At 52.4% G+C, this 21,195-nt stretch overlaps 1 protein-coding gene and 3 long non-coding RNA genes across 11 annotated transcripts in view; 2 read left to right on the top strand and 2 right to left on the bottom strand.

Moving 5' to 3' along the window:
* Acsl6 (acyl-CoA synthetase long chain family member 6) overlaps positions 1–11,812 on the bottom strand; it is a 51,299-nt gene extending 39,487 nt beyond the window's left edge. For 2 of the 8 annotated variants that reach the window (XM_004836632.4, XM_087194573.1), the window contains exon 1: positions 1,375–1,510. Coding sequence is in view for 3 of the 8 variants with exons in the window: in XM_004836631.4 (XP_004836688.1) it covers positions 11,668–11,716 (49 nt within the window). In the remaining 5 variants the exon portion in view is untranslated. Of the gene's footprint in view, positions 1–1,374; positions 1,642–11,667 lie in introns of those variants that run through there. The other 6 variants (XM_004836631.4, XM_004836635.4, XM_004836634.4 and 3 more) reach the window with 6 other exon arrangements.
* Positions 31–5,741, top strand: LOC110345169 (uncharacterized). Its single transcript, XR_015444673.1, has 4 exons — positions 31–1,403; positions 1,760–1,910; positions 3,517–3,655; positions 4,914–5,741. It is a non-coding gene; the product is annotated as an uncharacterized LOC110345169 (long non-coding RNA).
* LOC110345170 (uncharacterized) lies at positions 1,370–11,644 on the bottom strand. Its single transcript, XR_015444674.1, has 2 exons — positions 7,342–11,644; positions 1,370–3,813 (listed from the first exon to the last, which is right to left on the bottom strand). It is a non-coding gene; the product is annotated as an uncharacterized LOC110345170 (long non-coding RNA).
* Positions 11,813–11,943: 131 nt separating the features above from the next.
* LOC110345161 (uncharacterized) lies at positions 11,944–15,188 on the top strand. The gene is made up of 2 exons (XR_015444870.1): positions 11,944–12,129; positions 12,575–15,188. It is a non-coding gene; the product is annotated as an uncharacterized LOC110345161 (long non-coding RNA).
* The last annotated feature ends 6,007 nt before the right edge of the window (positions 15,189–21,195 follow it).

Raw genomic sequence — 21,195 nt, 5'->3', positions numbered from 1 at the left:
ATCTTTGCACGGGGCCCTGGCCTGCTGTGACCTCCTCCTCTCTGTTAACCTGGGGTGGGGCTAGGAGATCCCCCGGGTTCCAGCCACAGCGGCCTCCTTCCACACCCCAGGAGGCTCCCTGGGTTGCAGCAGCCATGGGGGAGGGGGGGACATCCCCCAAGGGATCAGTGGTGCTGGTGTTGTCAAGGGAGCAGCTGGGAATATTTGTAAATATTCACCTGGCAGGAGGACCCAGCCCTCAGCAAAAACGAACCTCCTTCTTCTCCTCCCCTCCCGGCAGGGCCTATGCCTTTTCCATGGGCACAGAGCCACTCAGAATACCAAGTGGTACCGCAGGCTGGAAGCACTGGGACTTCCTCTTCCTCGCCATAGCCTCCGCTGGATCAGGGTTCATGGAGAGTGAGTGGGTGGTGAAACCCACAGCTCTGGTGATCCAGGATGGGAGAAACAGGAAGAAGAGGACTTGGGGGGGAGCAGGTTGGCCCTGTGGTGGTGTTGTGGCAGAGGCAAAGCCGTGAAGCACAGTCCTGGCATCGGGCCTGGGGCTATCAGCTTAGTTCCAAGAATGCTGGCTGGCGCAGTGTCTTAACCCAGCGCTCCAGGCTTCGCAGTCCAGCGGATGGCTCTGTGAGGAAGGACTGCTTCTCACACACCTCTCCAACCTGACCGCCCCTCTCCACCCCTCATTCCCAGGCCTGGCCCAGATTCCCATGCCAGCCTCCTCACAGGTCTCCCTGCCCTAACCAGTGATGAAACTGAGCCAATTACTCTCCTGCTACGCAGATGTGACCAGGTCATACTACTGCACCAAAATATTCTCTGGCTCTCGACTGCCTCATGACCAAAGCCCAAGCTCATCAAGCTGGCACTGAGGCCCTCTGCACCCCTCAGAGTCTTCCTTCCCTGAGAGCCACCCAGCTGCCCTCTGTATCCACCTTCTTACAGTGGGGACCGAGGGCTCTGCAAACCTCCACGGCCCTCAGAAACGGCACTGAAGCACAAGCCAAGACACCAGATCACCGAAGAACCTCCTCAACTCCCAGTGAGGAGCTGAAAAAGAAAATTTCATCCTCTTCTAGGGCCCAGGGACCTCAGCAAACAAGCTTGAGAAAGAGCCTACAGGGAGATTCTGGTACTGGACTGAACTGGGCCCAAATCCTGGCTCAGACTCTTGACAGCTGTGTGGTTTTGGGCAAGACACTGTGTCCCTCTGGGCCTCAGCTCACTCACGCTCCTGGACAGAGACCGCAAGCCTAGGTGTATAATGAGGAAAACACTTACTAGATAATGATTAGCTGAAGAAACTATTCCATCTATTTACCAGACAAAAGGGCTCAAAGACAACTTGCAAAAGCAGATGCATTCACGCCCTACCTTTCCAGCGGGCTCCTGGCACTGAGAAGGTAGCCGAGCTGGTCCCACTAGAACCAGCCTCTCTTTATAGGGCCTGTGGGGCCCAGGGAAAGAGGTTACCACATCTCGATCAAAGCACAAAAGTGGAGAAGGCCCTGCCCCTGGGGACAGCCGATAGCAACAGCTGTTGGCTCTGAGAAGCTGGGTGGTGGGAGAGGTGTGAGCGGTGGTGGCAGTGGCTCCCTGGTGGCTGTAGGAGCAGGTCTGGCAGGGACCAGGGCACAGAGCAGCTCTGTGAGGAGCCGCTGGCCCCTCAAGGCCCCCACTGGCCCCCCCTTCATCTGCACATGGGGCGGTGCTGGCTCCGATCAGCTCAGAGCCAGCAGCTTAACCCTCCCTCTGCCAGGTTGCCAGGGCCTTGCCAAGTACCCCTCGCGTGCCCCCATCCGGACCTCATCTTCAGCCCTAGAAGGGAGCTCGCCTCCTCATGCGCCCATCTGAAACACTAGCTGCCCTGGTCAGAGAGGATCTGGAGCGAGCAGCAGAGCGGGCAGGAGGTAGGTAGTGGGGGTGCAGAAGCACTGGTGCTGAGGGAAGACTGCCCCCTCCACCCCGGGAACTCTATTCCCAGCCTCTCCCCGGAGCTTCCTCCACTGCCCACCCGACACAGTCACAACCCCTGCACCTGGAGAAAGGAACACAAGGGAGCAGTCTCAGATAGTATCTGCTCAGGGACACTCTGGGGAATGGAGATGCTCCACACCAGTGATCAGGGTCAGACGGGGAAAGCAGTGGCCCATCTCCTCTGTAAGACCCCAGCGCAGCATGCCAGCCCCTCCCTGATGCCTGCCCTAAGAGACATTCTCTCCTAGCTTGCCTCGGGTTGATCCTGGAGCCAGAATCCACACCCTCTCCTGCTGGAACCCCCATTAAAACACACAGATACGTGAGGATCTATCTTTGGCCCACAAAGCCCTTTCCCTTTTCTTCCTGGCACGACCCCCATTGGATGCAGAGATGTCTTTCTTTACATAAGACAAAGTCTTCCTTTAATACCTCTCAGGGATACCTCTGGGGCAGGAAATCCAGGGGCCACAACCAAAGAGCTAGCTGGTGGCAAAGCGTGCCAGACGTCAGAGGCAAGGAGCTGAGAGATCAGCTCTGCCACAGGAAATGCGTGGTCCAGGTGCCAGGGTAAGAGGCTCACGCCTCCCTCTGTCACACTCAGGCCATCTGACCCACAGATGCACACATGCAGCCCACGCAGCCCCACGGCACCGGCACAGGGATTCTCGCTGTGTCTGCTCTGAGAGAGGGGCTTTCTCTCTGTTTTCCTCCTGGGTTTTAATTAGATTCACAGAACCTCAGATGATTGGGGCAGAGATGGGGGCAAGGGCTGCCCTGACTTGGGAACTGCCAGGAGAGACCCACTGCACGTCCCCCACGGGACAGCAGCCGAAACTCGGGGTTGCTAAGTTACGCTGGGCCCGCCCGCCCAGCCTCCCGAGGAGGCCCTGGTGTCTCTCAAGGTTGAATCAAGCCCCCTGAATGTGGAAAGGCCCACCTAAGCTCTGCAGTGGCTGCCTGGCAGAGCCACTGATCCTGCTACCCAAGCCCATTAAGAACACACACTGTTAGCAGCCTGCACTGCCCCTGCGCTCCCATCCTCAGGACAGGGCCTCGCAAGAACCTCACTCACCCCAAGTCCTGGCCAGGGAACATGGACCCACACTCCTGACCATGGCCCCAGGAAGCCAGGCTCAAAAAACACTTTCAGAATTCAAGAATATGAACAGCCTTGCAATGCAGAGGAACAAACAGAAACACAGTGTCTTTTGTAAGCTCTGAGATAAAGGTTGGCCTCACCATGAACCAGGCACAGCAAAAGTCTCAGAGCAAAGAGGGACCACAGAGGTAAAGCAATGACGGCAGGCCCTTTGGAAACAGCTACACGGTATAATGCCCAAGACTGGTGAGGTGGATAAGCCAAGGCCTCAGTGTCCTTCCTTCCACACCAAGCCCTGGGATGCAGGCAGAACCCTGAAAATACCAGTGAGGGCCATGATGACCACGCAGGCAGAGGGACACCCCCTGGCCAGGCTTCACTGGACAAGGAGCCAAATCTTGTGGCTATAACAGATGTGTGTCTATTAATATTGCCAGGGTCTTGGCCTCAGGAAGAGCGATCCATTTCCATCGCTGGCCCAAACTGAGGTCATACCATAAGCCCTCCAGGTTCAAACCACAAAAGACACCGACTGCCTGTGCTCTTCAGAGGTCAACTGCAGGTCTTCAGGTACAGGTAGGACAGAGTGTCGCCTCCTCCAGCTAGCAGGGAGCTCCTTGAGATGGGGAGCGTCCTGGCAAGCTATGGTTGGGAATACAGAGGTGGGGTGAGGAAGAGAGGACTTTGCTCGCCCTCTTGGCCACTCAGGAGCACTGCTGGTCTGCAGGGGACATCTGTTCAGGGAAAAACAGACAAGACAGGACCTCAGACACATCCTCCCCCAGGCAGTGACAGCGGGGACAGGGTGAGAGCAGGGTGGGAAGGGGAGGAGCCTGGCTAGGGCAGAGTGACACAGTGGGTCGGCAAGTCACAGGAAGAGCCCGGAGGGCAGTGGTGGGAGGAGGCACAGGCCCGGCGGCGACACTGAGGACCAGAGCAGGAGGCTGAGGCCGGCAGGATGGCAGTGAACTACCCAAGGCAAAACACGGAAGTTGGTTCCGTCCATGTGCCTCTTGCCTTCCAAGTCACAGCACAGGAGCGGGCAGCACGCACCAGCTCACTTGGCGGATGACGGGAAGGGAGGAGAGGTGCCTGGGACGCACAGGTGTCCAGGCCAGCGGTTTCCCTGTACCCCTGCAAAGGCGCAGCCTGTACTGCCAGGAGCTTGCAAGGCTCCTTTAGGCACCAGGTCGGGGTTTGCTGTGCATGCGTGCCCGCGTGTGTGCATATGTTTGCACACGCATTAGACAATGAGCAAGAAAAGTTTTGCTTTTGGTTAGGGGTACAAATTAAAAAAAATTTTTAAAGCAGTTTAGCTTTCTGGCAATTTCAGTCAATAGCTTTATTTTCTGGTTGCCCCATACTCGTGACACAATTTATCTTCCAAACGTCACAGGAAGAAATAAAGCTGAGTTTCTCCCAGTTCAGGGAAAGCCGGTGCTGGTCAACAGGACTCTGCCACCTCCTGAGTCTCCCCCTGCAGGTCAGGGCTTCAGAGCTGTCATGGCACAAAACCGCCCTCCAGAGCAGTGTGGAGGCCAGGTCCCGCTGCTGGCCTCAGGGAGCACCACAGGGTTAACAGCACACTGTAGCACCCCGTCTGGAGCGGGCAGGGACACGGGGAAGTCAGGCTTCCTTTTCCAAGGCCCGGATGAATGGGGAATATGCAAATGGCTGCCTCCTGAGGAGGGCAGGGGAGGGCCAGCTGCTGGCGGGCCGCATCACTCCACTCGGCTCCCGGCCTGTCACATGAAAGCGTTTGCACTGCGGCTGCTGGCTCCAGAGCCCCGCCAGACTGGGGCTATTCTCACCAGAAAACAAAAATGTCTTTCAGACCACAGCAAAGCGAGGCCCCAGCTGGCCTGGGAAGGCCGTTGGTCGTTGTTCAGCTGACCTACTGAGAGCGCCCATTGGTTGCATTCTCACTTGACCTGACACCTTACGACACCTTAAGCAAGGGAGCGGGAAGCCTCTGTAGCTGCTGAGGAGAGCACTGCGCAAGGATAAAGAAACAGGATCACACCTTCGGAGGCTTTGTCCTTGTCAAAAACAGTAATGGCTGGGTGGGCCGGGGATTTAGCTCAGTGGTTCCACTGCCTGCCTCACAAGAGCAAGGTCCTGAGTTTGATCCCCAGGGTGACAAAAAAATAAAAAAAAGTAATGGCTGAGACCAAGGTAGCAAATGTTTTTTGTATAACAAAACTTCAGGAATTCTCACAGTGTTGGGGGTGAACATGGAAAAAGAAATGGGAAGAGAAACGTCTGGGAAATAAGAAGACTTTGTAGCGCACAGAGGACTTCTAAGAATGGAGACCGTGTGCATCCTCCACCTGGCATCCCTCCGCTCTGGGTGGGCCCACAAGGCTGCTGCTCCAGGTGCCCTTGAGCTGAGCACGGGGTTCATGGTGACCCTGAGCACAGTGTGTGGGATTTGGAGCTTTGGGAACCCCCCGCCCACCCAAGGGCTCAGATGCCTTCTTCAACAGAGGCAGTGACAAGGTAAGACTTCAGGCATTTCACACTCGAGTGGCCAGAAACACTGCTTTTCTGACACCCTGGAGTTGTCAAGAGCCGTCCTTTAACTACAGTACAAATCTTGTACTCTACAATCCAGATGCCATGCACACTCCAGCAACAGGAGGCAATGACACAGCAAGACCATTTAGCCTGAGGTCACAGCTGGGACAAAACCACTTAGGAACTGGTTCTGAGCCAGCAGGAGGGCTGCTGGGTGCCTCACAGATCTCCCACGACCCAAGGGGACTGTCAGCCTGTCAGCCCAGCTCGAATGGCCAATTACCCACTGCCACCTCCCTCTTTAGGTCTTCCTATTTTAGTTGGGGCCATGCAGTATGCACATGACGCGAAGACGCCAAAAAAGTCTCAATAAAAGTTCAAGGAGCCATCCAGGGAGGAGAATCAGGAGCGGAAGAGGAGGAAGCAGAGGGGGTGGAGGAGAGTTCAGACCAGGCTTCACAGGTTGTCTGGTCTGTGGCAAAGAGGTCAGGGACACAAGTGTCCAAGTCCTCCACCAGCCCACCGGCCGAGAGAAGACCTGCCTTCCCCAGAGAGAGCCAGGCTTGGGAGGAGCAGCTTCGGGGAGGGCAGGGGACGGAGTCTGGGTCTGAGTACGGATGAGTAGGAGAAAATCACATCCACCCCATCTGCCGAAGTTCCATCACCATCAACCCGAAGTTCTCTGGGCACTAAGCAGAGTCCTGGGGTCTAGGGTGGCTTCACGCAGCCTCAATGCTAGAAGCAGAGCAGTGGGTCCTGGGGTGTTGCCGCTTCCAAGGTCGAGGAGTCACTTCAGACCCGATGGGTCCCTGCTGCGTCCCCCTCCTCCGTGTGGCTAACTGCTCTCCTCTCACTGGCCTGAAAGCATCACCTATCCAGTCTCCCTGGCTGGCCCACGTTCCACCTTGCTGGTCTCTGTCCCAGCTCTGACTGTCCCTGTGGTGTGTCCTCCAGCTGACCTTGCTGTCCATATCTGGCTGACCTCTCAGTTGGCCTTTTGGCCTATTTGGTGAGATCTACGGTCGGTGCCCAGAATGGTCTGTAGCTGGGGCTGGGCAGGAGCAGCTGGGGCTGGGCAGGAGGGGCCCATGGGGGACTCTAAGCCCCCCAAACAGTCCACATGTTGGTGGGTAAAACAGGGTTTATAGCGGGGCTGAGTCCTGCTCAGTCTCTTGGGACCCACTTCCTGCATGGTGGGCCAGGCAGGGCTGGGATTGGGTAGGGTTCCAGCCCCTAGGTGGTGGTGTCTGTCTCAGCTGCCCATTCCGCCTGGGCCTGCTTACAGTCTCTCACTCCTTCAGTGGCCATCAGTAATCAGGACTGCTCCTGGCCCCAACAGGTGGTTGGGGTAGTCCAGATTCACTCATCCTAGGGTCTGAAAACTGGGAAGCTGACTGTTTCCACATTGGCCTAGCTTCCTGTTCTAAAGCCCCAGCAGGCAACTGTCTTGGAAGTGGTGAGAAGCTAGCCTTGCCCTTCTCTCCAGGGACCCCCCCCCCCCAGCAGAATGCCTGAACTAGATTTGGAGAGAATGGTGTCTTGGGAAGAGCAGGTGAATACGGTCAGGTGGGATTACTTTGGATGTGAAATTCTTCAGGCTCTGAGATTACTAATTGGGCCTCTGGACAGAGAGCTCAGCTTGACTCAGAATTCCTGTTCCAACCTACTTCCCATAGTCCCATTTTGTCAATCACAAATGCCAAGCCTCACATGAAGGAAATAAGCCCGGGCATGACCACACCTACCAGACAGCTCTGTGAGCAGGAGAATGACGACAACCCCAAAGGCCCAAGCAGCATCGCAGCCCAGCATTCTTCACCCACCACTCCTGGGGCCCAACAGATGGGTAATGGGAACTCTGGTCAGACCAAGCAAAGAATGCAGCTATTGCATCAGGCCGTGGGGATTCCTCTCATCTATGTCTGGCAGAGGCCAGTGTTTCCAGAGGCTACAGCCCCATGGAGCTCTAAGGAAACAACAGCCCTCAGAGAAGGCTGCAAGTCCCCCTGGAGCTGTGGGTCGGTTCTTCTAGTCACTCACTCGGCAACCCCCCAGGAGCCCCACTAAAAGCTGACCTGGCCTGCCTGCAAGGGCTTCATACCTGCTTTGCCCGGCTGCTTCAACCATCCTGGCATCATTCCCAAGCTGAGCATGGAGCCTGATTGTCTCCTGACTGACTTTTGGTGAGAAAACAGTTTACAGAACATATTATTATTAAAGTAAATTATTCTCAAGGAATTCTTCATATCACATGTTTATGCAACAAACACGATGCATACTGCACGTTCAACCCTGGGTTGAGGATACGGAGATGAGGCCCCCGTGACACTTCCTTCTCCCTCAAGGAGGTTCTGAGACTTATGGAGGAGGCCAAAGACTGCAATCCAGTGGGATGTGTGCCACCACAGGGAACGGATGTGGCATGTGGAATGCAGGAACGGTGGCACCATGGCCACCCACACGCTCAGTGCTAGCCGTGCCTCCTTGATGCGACCACCACAGACTGAGGCCAGAGCAGCTCAGCCTGGGCTTTCAGGCCCGCAGAGCCCAGGTCTGGCCAAGCAGAATTTGTCCCTTAACTTCGTCCTTTCCTATTGTCAGTCTTTCTTCACACCAGCACATTCGGTTCGTGGAATGTACCTTTTCCCCCTACTTCCTTTCTTCATGTTGGAATCCCAGACCTCTTCTGGACTAGAAATCTGAGGCTGTGGTCCGACTCACAGCTGTTGTAGTCGCTTCCCGTTAAATCTCCCTGGGTCTCAGTGCTTCACCTAGTAAGTGGGGGTAACAGCACCACTGCACTGGGGGAAGACTGAAGGAAAGCTTGAAGAATCATAGAATATGGTGATGGGTGGATGATGTCATAGGTGCTCAGAGAAACAGCAGCTAAGTCAGCATGTTTGCAACAACCCTCCACCACCACACACACACACCTAGTACTTCACTCAGTGAATATCCGAGTGCTTTCTGTGCGCCAGGTGCTGGCTAGATACAAAGGGCGGCTTCCGTTAGCCTGTACTGTTTGCATTTTTACAAATAAGCCAATCCCCACTCACCTTGGGAATGGGACAGCTCTGGGTCCTATCTGGGACAGTAGCTGAGCCAAATTCAACCTTCTGAAGGTCAACCTCGGTGCCCTTACTACTGAGTTAGATCGCAGAATGGCTGGGTTCTGCTGCCCCCTGGTGTTGGTGTGCTCTCTCTAGAACGTTTTAGCACCACCATACCGGCTGGGAACCAGTGGAGGAAGGTACTGAGGTCCTTCCCTAGTGCTGATGGACCCTGTACCAATCCAGTCTTTCTTCATTTGGGAGGCATGCTCCAAGCTGAACCACACAGCTGCCTGTTCTGCCTGAAGCTCCACCATCTGTCCCAATTTTTATTTGTCTTCTTGGGCTCCCTAAGGTAGTCCCAGACCTCATGCCAGTCCTCCATCCTAGCAGACATCTGAGGTTAGGGCAGGATTGGACAGGGCTGAGCTGGGCCAGAGTGTGAAGTCTGTCAACTACAACTATAGCCAGATGCCTTCCACGGCAGCCTTGGGAATAGCAGCTCTGCTTCACTCCAGCAGGGCTCATCCCACTCCCCTAGGATGGGAGACAGGGCCAGGGTCTCGTCCCTTCCCTTTCCTGGAGGCCAATCCTCAACTCAAGTCATTCTCGGGCCATGCCTATTCTCATCTGTAACACTACACCACATTCCTGCCCTCCACTTCCCTCCCCCTAGCTCAGCCTGGCCAGTTACTAAAGAGAGTGTTCCTTTGCACCCCCAAATAAAACCTTTTTCTCCAGGACCCTCACCTGCCACCCAGGTTCCCCAGGCACAACACCTCTAAGACTCACCCTCCAGGACTTTCCCTGCCTGTACGCTGACCTATCTGCCTCTGACAAACACCCCTGTAGGCTACAGAGGCCCACTCAGACATCACCCATGGTCAGGCGTGCAGTTGAGGAAGGAGCCTAGGGGACATCTATCCACCAAGAGTGACGCCTCTTTCTACTCTGCACGAAGGGGCCACAGGCAGGCAGAAGCTCCAACACATCATTCCCATGATCCTCTGAGGACTTATGGCACTGAGGGAGCATTTTCCTACACCAGGCCCAGCATCTAACGTACTTGTCTACTGCTGAACACACAGGTGAGATCTTGGCTGGCCCTGGAGGGGAGCACACGGTACAGCCAGAGCCCAGGGTTACTGCCCACAGGCAGCTCCTCCCCCGGAGCGCCTGTCTCCTCACACCATTCTCTCCTGAGGGCTCTGGAGGGCAGCTCTTGCTCCACACCCTCTTGTTTCCCTAGGGCCCAACTGGCTCACTAAAGGCACTGACTCTATTAAAGAGCCACACGGCCTCAGGGGTCCCCTCCTGTTTCTGGCTTGAGTAAAAGGGACCTTCAGTTACAAAGTGGGCTCCACTTTGGTGCCCGTGGAAGCAGCTGCCACCTACATAAGGGGTCACCCTGCTTGACCACTCTGCAGAGTCCCTCAGCAAGGCTGACTCCCCATTCCCGTTTCCTGTTCAGGGGTGCACCTGACCCCTTTGGGAAATGTTCTACAAGGAAGCAGGACAGAAGGCCAGTTTGAGTCAGGTACACCTGAACCCTACGTGTGGGCGAGGACCCTGCACAGTGAGGGCTTTCTCGGGGCCTGCGATGACCTCTGTCCTAAATGGCACGCAGCCCCCGGCCACTTCCCTGCGGCCACACAAGACCAAGGGTTGGACTCCTGGCTGGGCGAGGGCTCCTGAGGGCAGTGCAGAGGGTCCCGGCACTGGGAGGGGTGCTGAGGCCACCATCACTCAGGCAGTACAGGGTGACTGTGACTCTCAGCACCACTGTCACCATTCTGATAACCCTGACCCCAGGCCCTCGCCCTGTCCTTCCGGTTCTGTCTGCATCAGGACTAGAGTGGCCCCGCACAGCCTGTCACCGGACACTGGCAGTCGGAAGGAGCTTAGGGGATTAGAGAGGCCTTACTCACTCCCCCAGCTCAGGGCAAGGGTCCCCACGGCCTCACTCAGGGCGTGGATGGGGGAGGCCCCCCAGGTGCAGGCCTGGTACAAACAAGATATTATCTATGTGACACTGAGCAAGGCAACCACCTTCTGACTCTCAACAAAAAAAGGGACGGTGCCACCAACCTCCTAGGATTGCTGTGACTATGAAATAACAGATGCAAAATGCTGTAGCAAGTAAGGATCTCAAAAAGGTCTCCTTCTTTCCTTTCCTCGGCTCAGAAACAACTTTATCACCACCTCGGGCAGTGCTGTTTGAATGTGAAAGAAATACTAACAATCCCAGGCCATTTGCTCTCGGCTAGGCCAGGTTTAAGGCCAATTTACGGGTGGTAAATAAATGATCAGACTGAATCCACACCAGGGGCTGGGACTGGGCTGGGGAGACCCAGAGGTATACTGGGAAGGCTCCCGGCAGACGAGCGGCGTGTGCTGAGACCCCTTCCCCGTGTGGGTGTACCTGGAGTTGGGGAAAGTTCCGGACAGGGGTCCGGCTCCTAAGAGGGTGCCTGGCTGAGGGCTGAGTCCTAAGGGGTCGGGTAGGGGGCTGGAATCCGTGGGGACATAGCCCTGGGCAGAGCAGAGGGAGGCGAACTCACTGACGGAAATCTCTTGTACTACTCCGGCTGAAGGGCAAGCAGAGGGAAGTCACCAGGAGGGGCCTGGGCAGGGCCAGGCAGCCCAGTCAGTCCTGGCTACACGGCTGGCCTGCTCGGGTCCTGGGCGGGGGGGCAACACCCTTGGTTTCCGATCCCCGGAGATGGACGAGGACGCAATAGGTCTGCCCCTGCCTTGGATCAGGGCCTAATCTGTTCAGTGGGTCCTCGCCCTAAGAGGAGAGGGGCTCTGGAACTGAAATCAGTTGTCAGGAGGTCGCAGCGAGCGAGGCAGACCCACCTGCCTCCCAAACCTGGCCCGGAGCCCGCTGGAATTGGGGGCGACCCGGGACCTTGAAAGGAAATCTCAGCAGCAGCGCCGGGATGTGAAGCCCGCGCCCTGGGCCGAGACACCGCAGCTGCCCGTAGGTCAGGGCCGGGCGGGGATCGGATGGGGACTTACCCGCAAACAGCCAGAGGGAGCCCCCCGACACGAGGAAGAAGGTCAGCATGTCGGTTGGCTGGGCCCAGCCCGGCCCGGCCCGACCCGGCCCGACCCGGCCCGCAGCCCGCAGCCCGCAGCCCGCAGCCCGCAGCCCCGCAGCCGCACGGTAGAGGCGCCCCCGCGCCGCCGGGTATTTCAGCTCCCGCCTCCCGCGCCGCGCCGCGCCGCGCCGCTGCGGAGCCTGGCGCGGGGGAGGGGCCCGTCCGCGGCAGCGCCCTCGGCCCGCGCCCCCAACGCTCTGCGGAAACGGGCCAGCGGAGGGCGCACGGCGCCGCGGAGGTCTCGGCCGGGCAGGCTCAGGCGCGGCAGGGTCGCATGGCCTGTCCCGCCCGGGAGGGGCACGTTCTGATAGGCCGGTGACCAGAGGGACACCGACTGCCGGTAGGAGCGGAGTCTGCAGACAAGCAAGTCTGCAAGGCGGTGAGAAAGGGGAGCCGCGAAGTTCTATCGAGATTCTGGCAGAGGCAACTCGACTGCACAGTGCCTTGATCTCCTGGGGATGCACAAGGTCGCAGGAGGCCTCTGTGGCCAAAGGCTGCCAGGTCTGGTCACCAGTCACAGGCAGGCCACACGAAGTCACAGGCAGTGCCGTGGTGTCCCGGGAGGACACCGTGGTCTTCATACACGCCCGTGTGTGGCAGTGAGGCCTCACTCCCTCCGTCAGCAGTGCAAGGCCATGCAGGCGTCCAGCCTCCGATGGTCACTCTGCTGGGCTAAGGTGCTGGACACCCTCTATGTCAGTGCCTGGAGGGAAAGGCGGGGGCCAGCTGCCCCCCCCCCCCCGCGCCCAGGATATGGGACCCGCGGAGGTCCGGAGTTTAGGGTCACCTCCTCCAAAGCTCTTGCTCGTTCTCAAACACACCAGGCCCGCGGAGCCTCAGCACCGAGGACAGCGCTCAGGCAGCCCAGCCCACTGTAGTACAGCGTCCTAGGCCAGGCCGGGGCTAAGACCAGAACCCAGGAAGAAGAGGTGAGCAACCAGAGAGCGGAGATCAAGAAGCACAGGCTGGATGGGGAGACTGCCTGTCCCATGTCCCTGGGCCCAGAACTCGGCAGCTGGGATGTGTCCGTGTCTGTGGCAGTCCAGCTGTACCATGAGCAGCTGCACGCGCGTCCTGGCCTGTCTGCGGACCTGATCCGGCAGCCAGTCCCAGGCCCTGTCCACCTCTACACCACCTCTCTGCTGCAGGAGCATTCTGGGTCCCTGTGCGGCTCCTGGCAGCCTCCTCTCCACAGTGACATCACGGGACACTTTTAGCCTGGCCTCCTGCAGGATGTCGCATCCGGTTACTTTTCCTATGGATGTCTCTGCTACTTGTGAATATTCAAATTCAAAAACTTGGGCTGTAGTTGTGACTCATTACCGCTTGCTTCACTGTTTTTTGTTTTTCTCTGAACGTGGCTTGGCTTTTCCTTAGTTATAGGGACAGGATGGTCCTGGGCCTGCCTGTTGGATCATGGCCAGTTTTCTTTCTTCTCCGGGCCTGTCCCCTGTGCTGGGTAGGGGGACTTGCTGTTTCTGTCCTGTCCCCAAAGTCTTCTTCCCCTTTGGGTTTCCATCCATGGACCATTTGTGGACATGGGCAGCTGTGACTTGGAGGCCTCCAGCCTTACTGGATGTGGCAGCCATGCGGCCCAGGAAGAAACCGAGGCTCAGAGATGCCCAGGCCAGGCTGGGGGCCCTGGGACTTTCCTCTTAGGAAGGTCGGCTACAGTAGTGGCCAGCTCTGTTTACCCCTGTCTCGACTCACTCCAGTATCTCTTAGAGGGACAGCAGGCAGGCAGCAGTTTTTAAGTTCTGGCACAGAGTCCGGCCCAGAGAATGCAGAGACCATGATGCCATTCGACAGGAGACAACTTCAGGGCGAACACCGGCCTTAGGCCACACAGCAGTTTTGGCTTCTTCACTCCCATTCGTTCGTTCACTCTGTGTCCAGCGCCCCCTGCAACCAGGGAGGCTGGGGAGACTAATCGGAAGCAGCAGTAACAGCAGTCTCGCGCGGTGAGCCTGGTAACAGATGGATGACCCTAGCCTAAGGCTAAGAAGCCCTCCTAAGACAGAAGATATTCAATCTGGGCCTTAAATCTTGGGGTAAGAATTTTCCAGGCATCGAAGTAGGGCAAAGATACCTGGCTTTGTTTCTGTCGTGCCACGCAGCCATCAGCAAGCCTCTGCCCTTTCTGTGGTCATGGGTACAAGTGATGCCAACCTGGAGGCTTCTGGGTACGAAGACCAACTAGCCATGACTCTACTGTCTTTTAATCATCACAGTTCAGTGACCACCCTCTACATCTGTAAAGCCCGGCGTCCACTCTGGGTCCAGTCTATGCCCCAACATTTTCAACACTTTTACATTGACAGTTTCTCACATTGTAAGTACCTCTTTCCATTGCCACCCAGAAAACTAACTGTTCAGGCTTACTTGCAACCAGGAATGACTTGGAGTGTGCCAATGAGCCACTCTTTCATGAGCCTTTGAGACAAAAGCCAGCAGTGAGTGGGGGAAAGTCCTGCCCATGACATCCAGCTCACTGGTACAAGGCTGGCAGCAGAAGCGATGGTGGTGGATGCTTCTGGGGGTTGTTTCTAGAAGGCGAAATTTGAGGCTATTTCTTGAACCTCCCCCAAGTGGTATGAGCTATGTACTTTTTTTTTTTTTTTAATTCTGGATGTTGTTTTTTTCTAATTTTTATTAGTACATGGTTGTAGTACCTAATGATTACATTCACTGTGGTTGATATTGCTTTTTGAGCCTAAGTGAACCAGCTTGTTGCTTCAGAGACCGGCTCCAAAAACATACTTATCCTCATGCCCTTCCTGTTATTTTTATACATTTTATTTTACTTTATCCCATCCTCCCAAGTCCCTTGCCTGACCTATGTACAAAAGCTTTATTTCCATTTTTTCCTTCTATTTTCACTTTTTTTTCTTGTCACGTCCTTCCTTTTACCCGGCATTTTTCAATGTGTTCCTTTCTGCTTAAAGTAGCACAGGTTTTATTGTTTACAAGAACCCCCGACTGCCCCACTGTGGCAGCTGTGGCTATGGCGCTGGACACTCAGCCTTCATCCCTGTCACTGCATCTGCCGGGGAATGGAAGCTGGGGATGTCGAGCTCGGTGAGCTCAGCCAGATCCTTGATCCTCTTTATTCTGACAACCACAGATCCGGAGAGCTGAGGTAAAAACTTGAAATCCAGCAAAGAATCCACTCAAGTAACTGCCCCATCTGGAAGAAAGGCTTTGAAGAAAGAGTGAAATGGTCGGAGAGCTGCAAACAATGGTCAGCTTATGTCCTTTATCTAACAGTTGTGCCCCTGATAACAAAATTGCTCAGTGTAGAAATTTTTGAAAATAAGAAAAGTACGGATTTAAATCACTTGTATCTCACCCCCAAAGATAAGAATCAATGCATTTTTAAATATTGGACAAAGTCAAAGACCACCATGGGCCAAAGAACAAATAAACTCCTTAACCTGTTACCCATTAAAAGGATAATTTGCATTTTCGGTTAAGACAGATAGGGAGTTAAAATTGTTTTTTGTGAAAAATTGTGCCTCATTTGGCCCTACAAATGGCCAATAGGTAACTAAAAGCAGAGCAAAGTCTGACTTTCATTTTGTGAGACTCTGGGTCAAATTCTTCTCAGCTCTGCATATAGGCATGTTAGTCCCTTAGGGAGTCTCTAGAAAGTTTGCTAAACATGTTTGATTAATTCAAAATTTAACTAGCCTATCTCTTTGCCCTTCAAGATGGAGAATACCTAAGCCCAGAAGTCTCCATTGTCCTAAACCTATGATCACCCTGGATTCCAGCAGACCCTCACAAGATTATAGATAGCTAAACTGGCTAGACACATTCTAGGCAGTCAGACAGGGCTGGGCCCTCAAGAGTCAGTGCAGGGGATGAGAACACAACACAGCTGTGGGTGGAGGCACATCTGTCCAAGGCCAGGCCTCAAGATAAAGATGGCATGACCAGGCCTGCATGCCTCCCCAAGGGACGAACAATAAATTGAACATTAGACTATAATCGGTATCACCTGGTCCAATAAAGTCTACATAGACATCAGTCACCTAGATGGGTGACCAGGAGGACCTCCTGACCCATCTCTTCCTAAAAAGGTCCTTGTTCTTTCCTGTACACTGACTACACCCACACACTTCCCCTAGGGATGAACAGCAGTGATTGATATTCTAAGCAGGCATCAACCACCTTGGGTGGGGCGCCAAGATCTTTTTTTTTTTTTCTTAAATTCTTTTATTGGTACATTGTAGGTATACAACACATTTACATTTCTCATTGGGAATTGTACCTTTACATAATGCATCTTGGTTCTTACTTTTTCCCCATTCCTAGCCCTCCCTTCACCCCTCCACCCTTCCCTATTTACAAAGACTTTATTTCCATTTTTTCCATTTCTCCTCATTTTTCCTTTCCCTTCTTTCCTTTCCCCTGCCCCTCCCACTACCCCTACCCCTTTGGACCTTTTCTTCCTATTTTGCATTATCGATTATTCATTCTAATCATTGGTCCATTTTAGGTATACAATATAATAACATTCATCATTGGAAATTTGCACCTTTACATAATCTCTCTTGGTTCTTATTTTTCACCCTTGCCCAGCCCTCCCTTCAACCCCTCCATTCCTTCCTATTTACAAAGATTTTGTTCCTATTTTTCCATTTTCTCATATTAATCCCATTCCCTTCGATCCTTTCCCCTAGCCCTCCCACTTCCCCTTCCCCTTTGCCCCTTTTCTTCTGATTTCACATTATCTATTATACCTTTTAGTCCTTATTTACACTTTCAGTTTCTCACACCAGAGAAACTATTCAGTATTTATACATGTGTGTCCTATTTATTTCACTTAAGAGTATCGCCTCAATGTGCATCCACTTAGCTATAAATGTCTCTAATTTCTCATTTTTTATGGCTGAATAGTACTCCATTTTATTAAAAACCACATTTTCTTTATCCAGTCTCCAGTTGATGGGCATTTGGACTGTTTCCAAGTTTTAGCTATCACAAACTGTGCTGCTATGAACATGGGCGCACATATATCACTGTGGTATGATTCTTTTAATTCTTTGGGGAAGATCCCCAGCAGGGGAATAGCGGGGTCAAATGGGACTTCCAGTCCTAGTTCTTTGAGGTATCTCCATACTGATGTCCACAGTGCTTGCACCAGTCTACACTCCCACCAGCAGTGGAGCAGGGTTCTTCTTTCCCCACAGCCCCGCCAGCATTTGTTATTGGTTGATTTCATGATAGCAGCCATTCTTTCTGGAGTGAAGTGGAATCTGAGCGTTGTTTTCATTTGCATCTCTCGAATGACCAGTGATGTTCAACATTTTTTCATGTATTTGCTATTTCTACTTCTTTGTCTGAGAAATGTCTGTTCATTTCAGATGCCCATTTTCAGATTGGGTCTTTAAATTTGGGAGGTCTGATCTTTTTGAGTTCTTTATAGATTTGAGATAGTAGACCTTTGTCTGAGGAAAAGCAGGTGAAGATTTTTTCCCACATTGTGGGTTGTCTCTTCACACTGCTGGTGGTTTCTCTTGCTGTGCAGAAGCTTTTCAATAAGAAGAGATCCCACTTGTTGATTGTTTGTGCTAGTTCACGGGCAACTGAGGTTCTGTTCATAAAATCTTTTCCTACACCGATGTCTTCAAGGGTTCTACCTGACCTCTGTTCCAAATGGTTCAGCATTTCTATTTTAATATTTAGAGCTTTAATCCATTTTGATTTTAGTTTAGTGCATGGTGCGAGATATAGGTCTAGTTTTAATCTTTGGCAAGTTGAACCCCAATTTTTCCAGCACCATTTATGAAAGAGGCTATCTTTCCTCCAGTGAGGGTGTTTGGCTCCTTTATCGAAGATGAGATGGCTGAGTGTGTCTGGTGTTGTTTCTGCATCTTCTAATCTGTTCCACTGGTCCTCAGGTCTGTTTCTTTGTCAGTACCATGCTGTTTTTATCACAGTAGCTTTGTAGTAGAGTTGCAGGTTGGGGATTGTGATGCCCCCTGCCATGTCTCTGTTACCTAGAATTGCTTTTGCTATTCTGGGTCTCTTCTTGTTCCAAATGAATTTTTGGATTGTTTTCTCAAGGTCCATGAAGTATGCTGCTGGGATCTCAATTGGAATTGCATTGAATCTATATAGCAGTTTTGGAAGTATGGACATTTTCACTATATTAATCCTTCCTACCCAGGAGCAGGGGAGGTCTGTCCATTTTCGGATATCATCTCCCATCTCTCTTTTTAGAGTGCTATAGTTTTCAGAGAAGAGGTCTTTGATTTCTTTTGTTAGGTTGATTCCTAGGTATTTCAGTGTTTTGGATGCTATTGTGAAAGGAATTATTTGCCCTATTTCTCTCTCAGTGAGTCGGTCATTGGTGTAGAGGAAAGCTATTGATTTTTGTGTGTTGACCTTGTAACCAGCTACTTGACTGAATTTGGTTATTAAGTCTGGAAGACTTTTGGTGGAGTTCTTGGGGTCTTCTATATAGAGTATCATGTCATCTGCAAACAATGACAATTTGACTTCTTCATTTCCGGGACACCAAGATCTTAACCCATGCCTTCCTGGAAAGGCCCTGACCATTCCTTCCCAGGAAGCCCTAGTTCATTCTGTGCACACTGGCTATGTGACCTGCCTCCCCTTTTGATCCCCATTTAATCAATATTATCTAAGCTACTGGACTGGTAACCTTATTTGTCAGCTATAGTTTGTCCTGTCTCATCTTACACCCACCTCAGGTCGTGGTTTTGCTCTATAAAACTCCCTTGAGAAGTGAGCTCCACAGGCAACCCACTTTCCAGGCGCCCCTCTGACTCGCTTAGGCTGAAGCTGTCTTTCTCTCCGTGAACATCTCCTACTCTTAACTCCATTTCCTAGAATTCATTCTTCGATTTTAGAGAGCATGAACTCGGCATATCAGACATCTAGCAGATTGGGGGTATAATTTTCCCCTTGTATTATTTGGAGGTCCATATATCATCCCTGCATCATACTCCCTACAACACTACCTCAACAGTATTTAACATTTATATAAAGCTTGGTCTATGCCAGGCATTATTTCTAAACACTTCATGTTTTGAACTGTCTTGTGCCCTCCCTCAATTTATATGTTGAAGGCCTAACCTTCAATGTGACTATTTTTAGAAATGGGGCATTTAAGGAGGTAATTACAGTGAAAGGAAGTCATAAAGGTGACGCTACCAGATTCAGGATGAGAGCCCTGGTTCCTGGAATCCTAACAGACCAGGCTCAGCCTCCCATCCCAAAACCCCAACCAAGGAGCTGAGCAGTGAGAAGGGGAAGAAGGGCCTAATCAGCATAGCCATGCTGTGAAAGACAGAGAAAGAGATTCAAGACCTGTCTTTGAGGGGCTCGGAGAGAGAAATTTTGGGGTTTCACAGAAGTGGGGAGCAAAGGTAAGGGCTGGGGTTTGCACAGCTAAGGTGTTTGCTTAGCTGGCAGCTAGGGGTCCTTTGGTCAGGCTGCACGGTGGCCGAGTGTTACCTCTGGCTCTGCAGAGGTTGCTCCAGAGAAGTCCTTTAAGGCTTGAGGGGTGTTCCCATTCCCTGGGGTGACTGCTCCTGCTTGGTGGGTGGCGGGGGGGGGGGTCTGCAAAGCTCTGCTGGTCCTGGAATCCAGTGTGGTTTGGGTTTAGGACAATGATTGGAGATATCTAGGCACTGCTCCAGGGAAACTGAAATCAGACAGCGGTAAAAACTAGCAATTGAATGTCACTGCAGATTTTCCAAATATCATACTCTAAATCTTGGTGTCCTCCATCTGTAAGGGGTATAAGATAGGCTAGGTAAATTTAGGGCTAATAAACCTTGTACTGCTAGTATGTATGCATGTATGCACGCATGTATGTATGTATTTCAGACAGGGTTTCACTGTGCAGATCAGGCTGGCCTTGAACTTACTATGTAACCCTGAGTGGCCTCCAACTCTCAGCGATTCTCCTGCCTCAACCTCTCAAGCACTGGGATTAAGGCATGCACCATCATACCTGGCTATTCTGCTAGTTTTTAGACAGATACTTCTTAAGTGATTATCATGCCTACCTGAATAGCTGAGCAGGGATCTGTCCCAACATTTTTAGGTAACAAAGGAGACAGATATAAGTGTCAGGCCTGACTTAAGTGAGTCTTTCACAAACAAACGGGACAAAATCAAACAGGCTGCTTTTAGCAAACAACAGCAGCTTTTCAGTAAATAGGGCAAATGGACTCAAAAGGAAGTACACAACCCCCCTGGCGCTGAGAAGTCCAGTAACTGTGTACACACCTGAGCAGACCGTCCTTGGACATTCGAGTCATAAATATTTCACCCAGATTCCTTAGCCCTTTCAAAATCTATATAAGTCTCATTCCTTTCCCAGATAATTGCTAATATCTCTCTCCTGGTGTTAGCCCATCCACTCACTGATGAAGTCTCTCCCAGCTAGCTGCCACTGTCTGTCTCCCATTGTCTGCCCATCCACACACGGATGTGATAAACTCGACTTTTCCCAGCCAGCTGCTAGAATCTCCTGATTTTAGTCCCTGTTAACTAGAATAAACTTGCCTTTTGACAGCCCCTCCCTGTTTTTGTGGTACCGGGGATCGAACTCGGGTCCTTGCACTTGCAAGGCAGGTGGCAGAACCACTGAGTTAAATCCCCGCCCCCTGAAAGCCCTTTTCTGACAAGTGAATTCTTCATGATGATAAGATGAAGGCAGAGATGCCGAAGTTCATCCTGCTTTAGTTACACACTGGGCATCTGCAGACCCAGCCTCTGAGTCTATACTTTAAAATGAGCCACTAGACACAACCGAAGGCATTCTTTTCCTTTGAAAAGGTCAATTCAATAACTGAAGGGCTCTTGAGATTTCCCAGACCCAAGGAAAGACAAAATGAAGCCCTTGGAAGTTGTCCTGTGTCCACCAGGCTGGAAGTCAGTGTTGGTCCAGCCAGTGACAACCCCCCTGGCAGAGGAGACCCCAAGGCCTGTGCCCGCACACACAGGAGGTCAGATCCGATACAAAGTGCACTGAATTTCAAGACTTTGAAAATGAAACAGGCTGGAAGAGAATGTGGATGAAAGTTATGCCATCTGGGGGTGGGGGTCTTTTAAGGCACAACAAAGAAGGCAGAAACCACAAAGGAAAAGACTGACGGATTTAAAGGTCTGACTACATCCAAACTTGAAGTGTCTACACATTAAAAAATAACCATTTAAAAAATCTAAAACATAGGTAACTTGTAAAAAAAAAAATTTATGCCACAGGCAACAAAGTGTCTCCTATGTAACCCAAAGTAATAAGGAAAAGACACATGAGCTAAAGATGTACAGGCAATTGCAGAATGAAGAAATGCAAGCTTCTTGGCCTAACTGCCCACTTCAGTGAAATGTGAAGCAGCTGCATGAATGTCCTCTGTCTCTTTCTTCCAGAACAATGGCAGGTTCTCCTCCCCTACCCATG

The sequence above is a fragment of the Heterocephalus glaber genome, unplaced genomic scaffold, assembly GCF_053883595.1.
Source record: "Heterocephalus glaber isolate CG9 unplaced genomic scaffold, H.glaber_assembly_v1.0 deba00001606, whole genome shotgun sequence".
Classification (NCBI taxonomy): Eukaryota; Metazoa; Chordata; class Mammalia; order Rodentia; family Bathyergidae; genus Heterocephalus; species Heterocephalus glaber.
Note: the sequence above shows the minus strand (reverse complement) of the source record. Positions and strands in the feature narration are given on the sequence as shown.